At 37.1% G+C, this 15100-nt stretch overlaps 1 protein-coding gene across 1 annotated transcript; it reads right to left on the reverse strand.

The window, feature by feature from the left end:
- Positions 1 to 11423: 11423 nt before the first annotated feature.
- Positions 11424 to 14824, reverse strand: LOC107569869 (stathmin-like). The gene is made up of 5 exons (XM_016256029.1): positions 14731 to 14824; positions 13211 to 13257; positions 12484 to 12656; positions 12017 to 12208; positions 11424 to 11942 (listed from the first exon to the last, which is right to left on the reverse strand). The coding sequence occupies exons 2-5, from the start codon at positions 13224 to 13226 to the stop codon at positions 11877 to 11879; spliced, it is 447 nt and encodes a 148-aa protein (XP_016111515.1). The 5' UTR covers positions 13227 to 13257; positions 14731 to 14824; the 3' UTR covers positions 11424 to 11876.
- Positions 14825 to 15100: the final 276 nt, after the last annotated feature.

Here is a 15100-nt window from a genome sequence, read left to right on the forward strand (position 1 = left end):
AAGGCACAATTCAGTCAGTACTAATGGCCACTATTGTGCCACTGTGTATAGGGTATTATTTTTCATTTGAACAACCATAATCATTTCTGTTGCATTATACTATTATGTTGATATATTTGCAGAGTGGACATAAAAACATAAAAATAATACAAATACATAAAGTAGCATCTCCTTCCCTTAGTATCCTTCAGTGCATAAAAAACACCATTGGGAATCTTGACTAGACAATATTTGTCTGAACTTATTTCTCCCTTTAAATCAACTTGATTTTGACAAGTATGCCAGCCCAAAAGTCGAGTGACTCTTTTGGGAAAACTCTTCATGTTATTCTCAGTCCATCCCTGCCTTCTTCCAAAAAAACTGCTTTTTTTCACAGCTGTGTGTGTGTGTGTGTTTAGGATGAAATAGATAGTGAAAAGTGTTCTAGGCACAAAAAAAAACTCTAATTAAATATAAAACAACCCCTTTTGAATCTAGATATGTTTTGTTAGCGAGAATCGTGCTTATCAATGTGTAACATCCCTGACAATTCTATTATATTCATGTGGTGTCACAGTGACGACGGATGGCACACACAATTGTATTTCTGAAAGGTCTGGAGTGAAAACCTCTTCCTGTCTGATGTCTGTGGACTGATGATGTGGTCCCGAGTCTGCTGTGAAATGGCCCCATGTCAGATCTGCGTGATGAATTTCAAAGCCCAGGGTGCAAAGAAGAGATGTATCATGGTGTGAATGACTGAGGCAGAAACATATCCACCCACTGAGGCTGAGTAGAAAGCGCTGTGAAACTGAATGTCCAAACACTCGTGCTCTCATGCAGGAACAGAGAAACTGAATCCAGTCATGATGAACATTAGAGCAGAGGTTAGTTCTCCAGCTGCAGCTAACAAACATTAGCTTTTACCATCTGGTTGAACGATTCTGCCTCCTTAAACTTTTAATGCACGTGGAAGATACATTTTGTTGTATGGGAACTCAGTTGTATGTTTTTTTTTTACCTTCTTCATAAGAGTGTGTGTGTGTGTGTGTGAGAGAGAGAGAGTGTGTGTGTGTGTGTGTGTGAGAGAGAGAGAGAGAGAGAGAGAGAGAGTGTGTGTGTGTGTGTGTGAGAGAGAGAGAGAGAGAGAGAGTGTGTGTGTGTGTGACTTTCAACTTAAGCTGTAAGTTTATGCAAAATGACTTCATTTTACTCCAAATGCCATCAGTTGTGGACAAAGTGCACAAATCAAGTATACAAATATTACTCCAGCAGAAGTATTAAGTGCTCCTTTTAAATTTTACTTAAGTAAATTTGATTTGAAATTTGAAAAAAAAAAAGATTTTTAATGTACTTAAGTATTAAAAGTAAAAACAAATTACTGATCTTACGAGTAATAATTTTGTAATTTTAACTTTTATATTTTTATATTTGATAGTTTTATATTGTGTATTTTGTATAATCCTACTACTCAAAATACCCATTGCCAGACTATCATAACGTTAAATATGTTAAAATATCAATTTAGGTTCTATTTCATTTGCACTTCATGTGTGCAAACAAGTGGGGGGGAAAACAAAATAAAATATTTAATATATATATATATATATAGTCAAAACATAATGTGCATTGGCAAACAATACAATGTAAAACCAGACGTCACATAGGGTATAATGTATAATGTTTTAAGAACTCTCAAAAGTACAATAAAATGCTTTGGAATGTAGTGAAATAAACATTTAAAAATACTTGAAAAATGTACTTAAGTACAGTAACAAAGTAAAAATGCTTATTTACTCTGAACGCCACCACAGAATATTAGTGAACACAATGGTTGATTTGAGATGTTGTGGAAATGTCGCTGTCAGAAACTTTCAGCAAAATGTTCAGAAAACGTTTAGAAAACAAATTACAAACATTATTCTGTGATGTATGTCCACAGTTGGCAGAGTGTGTGGGGAAAAAAAATATTTTAAGTGAGTCAACAAGGCCGAAAAGTGCCCACAGTTGAAGAAACACCCACATACAGAAATGTCTTTCCTCAAAGTATTAGAAACCGTCTCTTCACACTCATCTCTGCCATCATCCATCCAGAGAACATGTTGTGAAGCCTCCGCACTTCTCTCCTACTTCATCCCTCGCTTCATTAAGATGCCACCCAGTTTGATGTGGGAGTAGTCAGCCCTTATGGACATATATTACTAATGTTACATGTGAGCGTACTTCACAGAATACTGCATCCCACAATGTGTTTAACTTGACCTTTATATTTCATTTGAAACAATATGCAAACATGTATATCACTACTGTCAAAAACTACTTTTTTTGTATACTGAATAGTAATGCAATAAATTGTAGGCCTATTCCAAAACACAGTCTACTTGTTTCTATACTTCCAGAGCTGTGGGGTCTGCAGCTGGGCAGTGGACAGACCTGAATCAGTAAATCACTCCTAGAATAGCTGCAATTCTGAGATTGCTAGTAAACATGCCACCGCTTTTGCTTGCTTGCTTGCTTTCTTTCATCAGGGCTAGCACACACAAAGGGCTGAGAGAAGGCAACATTACAAAGAATTCTGGGAGAATCAATTTCTGGTTTGACATGCAAAGGACGTGTCCCACAAAGATGCTGTCCGCACGCCTCAGACTAATGTCAGGCCTGTTGAAATATGGGCTGAAGCGTTCAGCAATCATGCATTCTGATCTGGTTTGTTCATGGAACGTGTGTAGATTGTAAGAAAGTAAAAAAAGTCATTTTTCAAAGTATTTTACTTTTGGGTCTAGGCACCTCGGTTGGATTGTTTTGAAGCTGCGGGGATGGCTTTTTCTAGATTGTAAGATAGAAATAAGCTGAAGAACAGAACAGTTACTGGACATTATCAGTTACATTCATACACTTTAGCCCGCAAATACAACACAATGCAATGCATAATTCAAAATATGGGTAAAACACCTGTGGAAAATCAATACGAAAAAATCCTTTGTGTTAATACAGTACATTGGGCCCTATTTTTACCATTTTTTTCTTAGAGTATATGGAGGATGTGTAGTTTAATTTCACTAATTTAAAAATAAATAAAAATAAAATGAACTAAAACCAGAACTATCTACGTTTGTCACTAAAAGCATATTGCAAAACACTAAACGGATGCAAAGTGATAATGAGGACACAAGAACAACCTATGAATTGGTAATATATATATATATATATGTATTTTTTTTTTTATTATTATTATTAGAGAAAGGTAAAGACACCTGCGTTTTTCCAAAGAAATTGTCAGATTGTCAGGTCCACAACTAAGGACATGTCCAAAATGGCAACATCCACTCTAATGTATGCAATGAAATTATGAAATGTTCGCTCAATTGTAATCGTTTTTATTCAATATATTAAAGGAATAATGCAGACAAAAGTGAAAATTTGCCGAACATTTTCTCACCCTCAGGCAATCCGAAATTGGGATGAGTTTGTTTCTTCATCAGATTTGGAGGAATGTAGCAATACATCACTTGTTCACCAGTGTATCCTCTGCAGTGAATGGGTGCCGTCAGAATGAGCTGATAAAAACATCACACCACTCCAGTCCATCAGTTAATATCTTGAAAAGACAAAAGCTGGGTGTTTGTAAGAAACAAATCCATCATGACTGTGTTTTTTAACTTTAAGGGTGAGTACATTTTCAGCAAATGTTATTTTATTGGGTGAACTATTCCTAGATATATAATGATGGGGACATGAGAATGCACTGCATAGTAAACCTTCCCCTGCCCCAATAGGTGTTTGTCTGAAATAATTATACCTGTGAGGAGAGATATGCTGATTAACCTTGTACTGGCTCAACTGAAATCACTGTTCATCTGCCCACTTTGCAGTTACACTACATTCAGTGGCCCCCTCAACAGTCTTCAACGCAGCCAGATATAAGCACCAACAAGACCCCCTTACACCTTTTGCCAACCAGCACTAAACCAATGGCATTCAGCTGCCTTGTCAGCCCCATATGTAATCCATCAAGACACAATTAATGCTAAAGGAAGTGGGCACCAGCTTGCAAGACACAGACAAATGGGCAGAATCTGGGTGGAACAACTATAAATAACCAGAAGAGGAATTCTTATCAAGTCTCATTCAGGATTTCATGCAGGTTTTTTTCATCAGACTAAAACAATCTGAGGGAAATCATGCCTGCAAAATGAACACAAATGTCAATTTCCTAGTGTTTTGGTAGCATATGTCTAACTTTTCCTTTACGGAGTGTCTATTTAGACTAAGTGCAAACAGCCCGCCTTGTTGGCAGAGGCTATTTACACCAACTCCGCCCACCAGCATGTGATTGGAAGAGACAACATTACAAAAGATGACTGTTCATCAGTTTTAGTGGTGTAGATGGTTAAACATGTGTCATAGTCTTTTTGATGCAATCAAACCGAGTTCAAATCCGCCTTTTGCCGAACTTTTTTTCTCCCTTTTCAAATATCATATCACATCGGAAAGGCATTTATTTTCAATAAAAATGAAGGAAATTATCAAAAAGCTGAAAAGAAAGTAGGGTTAGGGTAGGTGTAGAAAGGGCTTTATTGTCCAAATAAGGTGGCATCCATTTAATAATTTGAATTAAAATTATAATTTACACTCAATACATTATTACTGCATACTGTTTTATAATGCGGGGTTGTCATGCTACAAAATGTATTATGGTCTTTTAGAATCAAAACTTTTTATAATTTTGACAAAATACATATCATTGGGAAGGTCTGGAAATCTCAAGATTTCATATTTGGTGGTTATTTTGTGATAGACGTAATATTGAGAGAGAAATTGATTGATTTGTGACAGACATGCATAAAAAAAATGCAATGGAGTTTGGGTGGCACCCGGTGGCTGTTTGTGGTATAACGCCTAAACAAAACAGCATTTTTTTTTTATATCAACTTCAAATTTGGAACACAACTTATGTAGACATATGGCTTTAATTGTATAGCATTTTTTGCATTTTTAACTATTTTTTTTAAATATTTATTTTATATAAAATAAAATAAAAATAATACAATACATTTTCTTTACTGTAAATTTAAACTTCTATAACTTTTTTAATACTTTCATTTTATTAAATGATTTCCCTTCTATAACAATCTGCGAATTGTCTTCTTTAAAAAGAGACCAACCTTAGGTCTGTATTCAAAAGCGTTAATTTTACCAAAATAATTTTGGAACAAAACACGACGATCAGCATGATTTGAGAAGATTCCAGGAAAAGGAAGGAAGGACATTCTTACAAAGACATTTACATGCTCATTGGCAGACATTTTCTTTCATGCTTTTAGTGACCTTTAAGCTCTTGAATGCACACGTATTTGATTTCATTTGAAATCACAACTGCTCTTTGTTATCCATTTTTCAGAATCCAAGATTTTACCGAACATCTATGAAGCCTAACCCAATGCGGTCTCAGACATTGTGGCTTTTCTTAAAGCTGATGTTCAGTTTTCAGCTGGCACAACCTCATCTAGAGAATAACAAACCATAACCGTGATGTGCACTTATGGTATGCGTTTATGTCGATTTTTCAATTTCATTCCAAATGCATGGCATGAAGGCAAACTTTTGTTTAAACGTGAGTAAATGTGAGTGGTTTTTGTCCGAGCAAACAGTGAATGGGTGCCGTCAGAATGAGCTGATAAAAACATCACACCACTCCAGTCCATCAGTTAATATCTTGAAAAGACAAAAGCTGGGTGTTTGTAAGAAACAAATCCATCATGACTGTGTTTTTTAACTTTAAGGGTGAGTACATTTTCAGCAAATGTTCTTTTATTGGGTGAACTATTCCTAGATATATAATGATGGGGACATGAGAATGCACTGCATAGAAAGCCTTCCCCTGCCCCAATAGGTGTTTGTCTGAAATAATTATACCTGTGAGGAGAGATATGCTGATTAACCTTGTACTGGCTCAACTGAAATCACTGTTCATCTGCCCACTTTGCAGTTACACTACATTCAGTGGCCCCCTCAACAGTCTTCAACGCAGCCAGATATAAGCACCAACAAGACCCCCTTACACCTTTTGCCAACCAGCACTAAACCAATGGCATTCAGCTGCCTTGTCAGCCCCATATGTAATCCATCAAGACACAATTAATGCTAAAGGAAGTGGGCACCAGCTTGCAAGACACAGACAAATGGGCAGAATCTGGGTGGAACAACTATAAATAACCAGAAGAGGAATTCTTATCAAGTCTCATTCAGGATTTCATGCAGGTTTTTTTCATCAGACTAAAACAATCTGAGGGAAATCATGCCTGCAAAATGAACACAAATGTCAATTTCCTAGTGTTTTGGTAGCATATGTCTAACTTTTCCTTTACGGAGTGTCTATTTAGACTAAGTGCAAACAGCCCGCCTTGTTGGCAGAGGCTATTTACACCAACTCCGCCCACCAGCATGTGATTGGAAGAGACAACATTACAAAAGATGACTGTTCATCAGTTTTAGTGGTGTAGATGGTTAAACATGTGTCATAGTCTTTTTGATGCAATCAAACCGAGTTCAAATCCGCCTTTTGCCGAACTTTTTTTCTCCCTTTTCAAATATCATATCACATCGGAAAGGCATTTATTTTCAATAAAAATGAAGGAAATTATCAAAAAGCTGAAAAGAAAGTAGGGTTAGGGTAGGTGTAGAAAGGGCTTTATTGTCCAAATAAGGTGGCATCCATTTAATAATTTGAATTAAAATTATAATTTACACTCAATACATTATTACTGCATACTGTTTTATAATGCGGGGTTGTCATGCTACAAAATGTATTATGGTCTTTTAGAATCAAAACTTTTTATAATTTTGACAAAATACATATCATTGGGAAGGTCTGGAAATCTCAAGATTTCATATTTGGTGGTTATTTTGTGATAGACGTAATATTGAGAGAGAAATTGATTGATTTGTGACAGACATGCATAAAAAAAATGCAATGGAGTTTGGGTGGCACCCGGTGGCTGTTTGTGGTATAACGCCTAAACAAAACAGCATTTTTTTTTTATATCAACTTCAAATTTGGAACACAACTTATGTAGACATATGGCTTTAATTGTATAGCATTTTTTGCATTTTTAACTATTTTTTTTAAATATTTATTTTATATAAAATAAAATAAAAATAATACAATACATTTTCTTTACTGTAAATTTAAACTTCTATAACTTTTTTAATACTTTCATTTTATTAAATGATTTCCCTTCTATAACAATCTGCGAATTGTCTTCTTTAAAAAGAGACCAACCTTAGGTCTGTATTCAAAAGCGTTAATTTTACCAAAATAATTTTGGAACAAAACACGACGATCAGCATGATTTGAGAAGATTCCAGGAAAAGGAAGGAAGGACATTCTTACAAAGACATTTACATGCTCATTGGCAGACATTTTCTTTCATGCTTTTAGTGACCTTTAAGCTCTTGAATGCACACGTATTTGATTTCATTTGAAATCACAACTGCTCTTTGTTATCCATTTTTCAGAATCCAAGATTTTACCGAACATCTATGAAGCCTAACCCAATGCGGTCTCAGACATTGTGGCTTTTCTTAAAGCTGATGTTCAGTTTTCAGCTGGCACAACCTCATCTAGAGAATAACAAACCATAACCGTGATGTGCACTTATGGTATGCGTTTATGTCGATTTTTCAATTTCATTCCAAATGCATGGCATGAAGGCAAACTTTTGTTTAAACGTGAGTAAATGTGAGTGGTTTTTGTCCGAGCAAAATGGCACAATGCTAGGGAGCTGCAGGCAGTTGCGATTGTATGTGGCTGTTCACTGGCCCAAATCAAACGCCTCTCCAAGTCTTTTCACACTGCACCTAACTCTGGGTTATTATCTTTGTTAAACATGCTTTAAAGCATGGGGGTACTTTGGAAGAGTATTAGCACCGCTTTTAACCCTGTGTTTTGAAATCCTGCTTTGAAGCATTAGCCCCTGCAAGAGAGAAATAATCCATTGTTCAAACCGGTCTCCTACTGTATATGATTAATAATACTAACACTGCAAATAAGAGTGTTAACACAGCGTAAAACCCCAAAACCTGAACAGTGACTGAATGGTGTAAACATGAGAAAAGATTACTCAAAACTAACGCTTATGATATTTATGACTGATATGGCTAAAGTACATTATTTATTATTTAAAAGAAGAAAAAAAAACATTAAAATGTATTAAAACCCCATTTTTATATGTTTTTTGCCATAGTGTAAACAATGTCAGAGCGATGCAGTTATACTAGTACGAGTATGATCATGAAGAAACATTATGTTTTTGTAAAAAAGGAAAAGAAACTAAAGAAAGAAAAAAAATAACAAAATTGAGTCTCTGCTTATTTAAAAAGTCAAATCAGATGCAACCAATGTGGACAAGAAATCATATCATAAGGACTCATTAGCAGGCAAGGTTAGTTCAAGTTGTAAAATAAAATGTAAAGTATATTTGCTAAGCAATAAATCATTTGTATCTGTAAATACATAAAGTTAGTTTCCTTTCATATTTAAAAACTAAGATGAAGATGTGTGCACTAACGTATTCAGTGTGTAATAAGAAATCAACATGAATACAGATTTCTAAGAAGCTGTTTTAAAAGAGCTTTTTGTCCATTTCTTTATCATGAAAGCTCGTACTGCACTGTGTGTGTTGTTGACCCAGCCCTCACTAATTGTAGTGATGTTCTGTTGCTGTCTTCAGATGTTGCATTTCTTCCTTTATCTGCATTTGGGTCGTGTGGGGGCAACTTGACTTCTCTTTGAGATTGTGTTGACCTTTATGAAATGAAATCTGAGGGGGATGTCAGCTTTAGAGAGGACATCTGAAAGGTTCGCTGTCAGAATGAGTGGCGGAAAGGTAAACAGACTGGGAAAGAGAAAAAAGCTGAAGTGGCATAGTCCGCAGTGATTATAAGCTTCAGTTCCTTCACTGCTGGGATTGCTCCAGACATTATCATGACTATCTTGCTGCATTGACGTTACACGGACACCAGCAATTGTCTGCATGACCTTTGACCTCCGTGTTGACTCCACTCATGAAAATGTATTGAATATACTTTACAAAGACACCTACACAGCGGTGTAGGACAAGGGATACGATTTCTTTTTCAGTTCTCTTTAAAGCCAGATTAGTGCGCATTAGAGGAGCGATCCACGATAAAATCTGGCATAATGAGTGCGAGTTGCTAACGTCAGCACAGCAGCCAAATGAAGAGGTATCTGACAGGCTTGTCAGGAACTGCAATGGTGCATTTTGTCAGTGTGTCAACATAACAGCATCTGCCCTTATATTGGAAGTGCTTGTGCAATGCTCCCCCCAGTGGCTCAATATACTTCTCCTAAGAAACATTCAAAATGCTTTACATTTAAAAAGGTCTAATTGAAATCAAACTTCAACAATACACCAATTAAAAAAATAATAATAATTCAAATCAGTTGGAGTACATTTGCTGCTATAAATACTTGTACTTATATAGTTATAAGCTTTAAGAGTTTCACACGACTGGCCTGTAATGGTATCCAATTCTGAAACTACATTTGAATGCATTTTAAAGGGGTCATATGATGCTGCTAAAAAGAACATTATTTTGTGTATTTGGTGTAATGAAATGTGTTTATGCGGTTTAAGGTTAAAAAAAAAACTATTGTTTCTCCTCTATGCCCCGCCTTTCTGAAACGTGTCGATTTTTACAAAGCTCATCGGTCTGAAAAGCGAGGTGTGCTGTGATTGGCCAGCTATCCAGTGCGTTGTGATTGGCCGAATACCTCAAGCGTGTGTCGGAAATGTTACGCCCCTCACCATGGCATTTCTCCAAAGAGAAAGGACCAATTGAAATTGCATCATATGACCCCTTTAACATTTAAAAGGACAGTTCACCCAAAAATGAAAACTGTCATTTATTTTCCCTCACGTTGTACCAAATGTGTACGTGTTTCTTTCTTCTGATGAGCAAAGACGATATTTTGAAGAATATGGGTTACCAGTTGCTGGTAGCCATTGACCTCCATATCATTTATTTTCCCCATATTGTTTGGCTAACCAAATATTTTATTTATGCCCCCCCCGGCTCATCAGAAGATGACTGTTTAAAGACAGATAATTGGCACTTTTCAATGGTGCAGGGAACATGAACTAAACTAACTTCGATAATAATGTGGGAGTAATTTGTACACCCAGTTAAAGGGTCACCTCTCACCAAAGACAATACAGATGTTGAAGATCTCGTTTACCCCACGGGCTTAAATGTGTATACAGAGTCCATAACACCCTCCAGTCACAGTAACTGATCAAAATATCTCCTATATTTTTCCAAAGCATCGGCTTTGATACACACACACAGGGTTACCATAAGTGCCATTTTCCCAGGACGCGTCCTGGGAAAATGGCACTTATGGTAACCCTAGTCTATACTATCTACTCAGGACAGACGTTTAGAAATATGTCGGAGATATGATTATCTAGTATCATTTCAGGCATGACATCCACCTTTGACGGGTTTATTTTTATAAAGCTTCTTTACTACTTACTTTAAGGTGTCCAAAAATGTCTAAAGATCTTGAGAAATACAGGGGGGGGGGGGTTTGAGGGAATCGGTGTAAGACGAGCTATGATTATTACCAGACCAAGATAAAGGTGTCAATTTGTTGAATTGCATTCACTTCATCATGAATCTTAATAAAACGCCCAAAACCTATGGTTTGAAGTAATAACTTCGCATACCCTCAAATATGGTCAACCGACACCTCCATGATCAAATGCCACTTCACTCACAGAAACTGCTTTTTTTTTTTTTTAATTGCTCCATTTCTTACATACACCTTGCTTGAGCTGAGGGAAAACACTTTGCAAAGTGGTTCACACTGAGATAGATGCATGTTAAAGCTGCAGTCCGTAACTTTGTGTTCAAAACTGATATAAGCGAGTACACCATGAAACCATTTTCAAACCGTGTTTTTGCCTTATCCTGAATCACTACGGTACACCTATATTAAGTGTTTATATTCAGACTATTTTATATGCGGAGTAGCCCGGTACCTGCGTGATCCGTCATAGACATAAACAGAGAAGTAGTTCCGGCTACAACGTTCTTCCGCAAGACTCACCCGGTTCTGTTTACTACAAGTTATGGACTGCAGCTTTGAAGAACGCATTGGTGGAGCAAGAAAACACTTTCCACACTAGAGGGAGACACAATCCATGTTATACCTGCTCTTCTGCGACAGCCGACACTGGAGAGGGTTTCTCAGGTGAACGGAAAAATGATCCACTTCAACCTATACTAGATTTAATCTAGTTTTACCAAGTCAACATGAATACAGTCCTCTCATAAGGCACAGGATGTAATACTTAGTGAAACTGCTTTAAAAATAGTCACCCGTTCTCCATAATGCAACACTTGAAAGCCAGAACTACTTTTAGTACTTCTTTTATTTGGTACAACCTTAAGTTAACGGTCAAAGATGTCAACGTGTATTGCTAATTTTGCATTACAGTCATGTGCTTGAAGCGAAAAACACACAAACAAGCTCCTAACCTCGAGAAAAGCAAAAAGCTCAAGAAATGGAGTACACCGGCATGTTAAGCACATCATACACGAGTCCCTATCAGGTCGAGAAGACCGCTAATATCAGACAAAGACAAAGCTGCAGTCTACATAGCGCACAGATAAGCGAAGGAGAGTTAATCAATGTGTAAAACCACTGCTATACACAAACCGAAAGCTGCATTTGTTTGTTTTCTGAACATGGACCCATGATGACGCCTCGTTTTTTTCCCCCTCTCGTGTGAACTCAAAAGAAAACAGAAAATCTTTGTATAAGTAAAAAAAAAAAAAAAAACCCCATCAGAATCCCCTATAACTAGGTTTCAGTTTTCTTCACAGCTGACCTCTTTGTTTTCTTTGTTTTTTCGAACCTCTTCCAGCTTCTTGTCCTAAAAGAGAAGCAAAAGTTATTGATGGTTTTTATGGTGACAAAAACAATCTATGAAAACACAGTCACCTTTACCTTCTCCTTGAACTTCTCGTTCATGGCTGCCATGATGGCCGAGCGGTTTTCCTTGTTGGCTTCCATTTTCTGGTTCAGTTTCTCTTCTGCCATCTTGCTGAAATTGTCGTTGTCTTCTAGAGCTTTCTGAAGCACCTCCTTCTCATGCTCCCGCTTCTCTGCTAGGTGTTTCAGAACCTCGGCTTCATGAGACTAGAGAAAAGGGGAGGAAAACAGCATTTAGTTATCCATGACTCTTTGAAGCTAGTAATACGAAACTATAGTCAGATTAAAAGCAGTCAATTATTCAAAGAACAGATTGAACAGAAACCCCCCTTGTATACGAGCACATGACCCTTTGAACTCTTTGCTTCTGGAGAAAGTTTCATACGTTTATTATTGTCGAACATGTTTTATATGGACTTAAATGTTAACTAGCATGCCTTGAATATTTCATTAAAACGTCTGCGAGAAGTATAGGGATGCACCTTGCGTCTCTCTTCAGCAGCGGCTAGTTTTCTCTGGATCTCCTCCAAGGAAAGGTCCTTCTTCTTCAGAGGAGAGAGAGGGAACTCAGCCTTGGCATCTGGAGCAGGACTCCCAAGGATGACCTCAAAAGCTTGTCCTGAGGCACGCTTGTCCAGCTCCTTGATCTGAATATCTGAAACAAGCTTTACTTGGTAACTGCAGCATTCAAGGGTCATCTCTGCCTCATCTGCTACAAATATCTCCACATGCCTGTGATTTACACAGGTACAGGTGCATCTCAATAAATTAGAATGTCGTGGAAAAGTTCATTTATTTCAGTAATTCAACTCAAATTGTGAAACTCGTGTATTAAATAAATTCAGTGCACACAGACTGAAGTAGTTTAAGTCTTTGGTTCTTTTAATTGTGATGATTTTTGGCTCACATTTAACACAAACCCACCAATTCACTATCTCAACTAATTAGAATATGGTGACATGCCAATCAGCTAATCAACTCAAAACACCTGCAAAGGTTTCCTGAGCCTTCAAAATGGTCTCTCAGTTTGGTTCACTAGGCTCGTGAGCCAAAAATTAAAAGAACCAAAGACTTAAACTACTTCAGTCTGTGTGCATTGCATTTATTTAATACACGAGTTTCACAATTTGAGTTGAATTACTGAAATAAATGAACTTTCCCACGACATTCTAATTTATTGAGACGCACCTGTATAAATACAGGTCTTACCACTTGAAGACGCCATTGCTGCAGAAGACTAGAGGGTCGACGTATGCCTGAAAACCAAATCAGTGACATTAGTGTTCCACGCAACACTGTTAAACATATCTAAATGCGCACATGTGAGAGATATAGATTATATAAATCTATGTGCATGTGTGCGAGATATGTATATAATGTGATATAGGTGTGTGTATTCACACATACTTGCATTTGTCATTTACGGGGACTCTCCATAGGCGTAATGGTTTTTATACTGTACAAACTGTATTTTCTAATCGCCTTACACCTAAACCCACCCCTCACAGGAAACTGCTGGCAATTTTTGAATTTCATAAAACACAATTTAGTGTGTTTTTTTAAGCCTTTTGCTTTACGGGGACACGGGAAGTGTCCTCATAAACCATGTCTGCGTTGTAGTACCCATGACATTATACACCTTCGTGTCCTCATAAACCAGTGCACACCTTTTTATACAATGTATTTATTACTATATATATTTTCATTTCTTTATTTTAAACAAATCGTTCCCACATGAAAAATAAATACTACAGTAATTTATTGTAAACACTATAGTGTTTTTGAACCATACTATAGTAAAGTGTATTATACTGTATAGTATTAGCTGTAGTGAACTGATAAGCTGTAATAAATACTGTAGTATACTTTAGTTTTTACTACAGTAAACTGTAGTATATACCCCATAGTTGTAGAAAACTTAGTACAGTATTGGGTGAAGTAACTAGTTTATATTACTATAGTTATATAGAATTCAGCGCGCCAAGGTTTGCTACAGCTTCGCGGGAAAACAAATCAAAAACTGGCGCGTTTTCTTCAAAAGCTCACACAGCCTCCTCCCCTGCACGTGTGAAAACCAGACTTGGGGAGAGGAAAAAATACACTTTGTCGTTAGAAGTCTGCCGTTTTTGTGTGTTCTTGCTGTAAAACGAGCAACGATACTGAAGTGCATTTTGTGGAGAGACAAAGGCGCTTTTATTAGAGACACGGAGAGAACCGATCCAAACAAAGACAAGCGTGCGCAGCTCCGCCCTGCTCTTACTAACGTTACATCTCCATGATAACTCCTGCACACTAGAGACATCATGCAATCTGGCTGTACTCGAACCTGCAACGGTCTGATGCACGAGCAATGCATTATGAATGCAAAAACATGGTGTTATAAACTATACGGAGACGAAGATGCATGAGAAAGCTTATCATAATATAGGTCAGATATTGTGACTTTTCAATATTCTTATCGGATTATACCAACACGTTGACCTGAATTAAGACAAACCTTTAAAAGCGGGTCGGAGTAAAGCATTGGATCAACTTAAGGCATTAACAATAATAAGCAAACGCACTGTGTAGACCAGGGACAAGCATGCCTCCCTTAACTCTCAATATATGACATGCATACCACAGAAATATAAATCTACAGCTCATTAATCCTACTCGTGCGAGACGCATCGCACAAATGTATAAAATCGTGTGCATTTTACCATAACAGTGCATGCACACGCACCCACCTTCACACAAAAAGATCCAGGTTCGAATGATGACAAAGCTCGCCTCGCGCCGTTTCTTCTCACTTCAACGCATGTCAAGTTCGCGCATAAAAGGAACGAATTGATATCGTCACTTCATGTTCTTGACGCCCATTGGCTGCGCGCACTGGCTCCCGGATAATGTAGTTTTATTGAGAGGGTTATCATATGCTACAGCGGCTGATGGTGGTGAACCACGGTGTGTTATGTCTACTCACAAACTTGACTTTGGTAGTGAATAAAACACATGTAAATGGGTGTTCATGTAAAAGGATTTGTTCTTTTAATGGTATTTTAAATGGTAAGCCTACTTGTGATAAATGCTCCAATGCATTTACAACAAATACATTAA

The sequence above is a fragment of the Sinocyclocheilus grahami genome, unplaced genomic scaffold (assembly GCF_001515645.1).
Source record: "Sinocyclocheilus grahami isolate Dianchi unplaced genomic scaffold, SAMN03320097.WGS_v1.1 scaffold1389.1, whole genome shotgun sequence".
Classification (NCBI taxonomy): Eukaryota; Metazoa; Chordata; class Actinopteri; order Cypriniformes; family Cyprinidae; genus Sinocyclocheilus; species Sinocyclocheilus grahami.

Coding starts and splice junctions, on each gene's coding strand:
- LOC107569869 (XM_016256029.1), bottom strand. Junction 12,209..12,483: donor CTGCTGAAGAGAGACGCAAG/GTGCATCCCTAT, acceptor CCTTTTCTCTAG/TCTCATGAAGCCGAGGTTCT. Junction 11,943..12,016: donor ACGAGAAGTTCAAGGAGAAG/GTAAAGGTGACT, acceptor CTTCTCTTTTAG/GACAAGAAGCTGGAAGAGGT.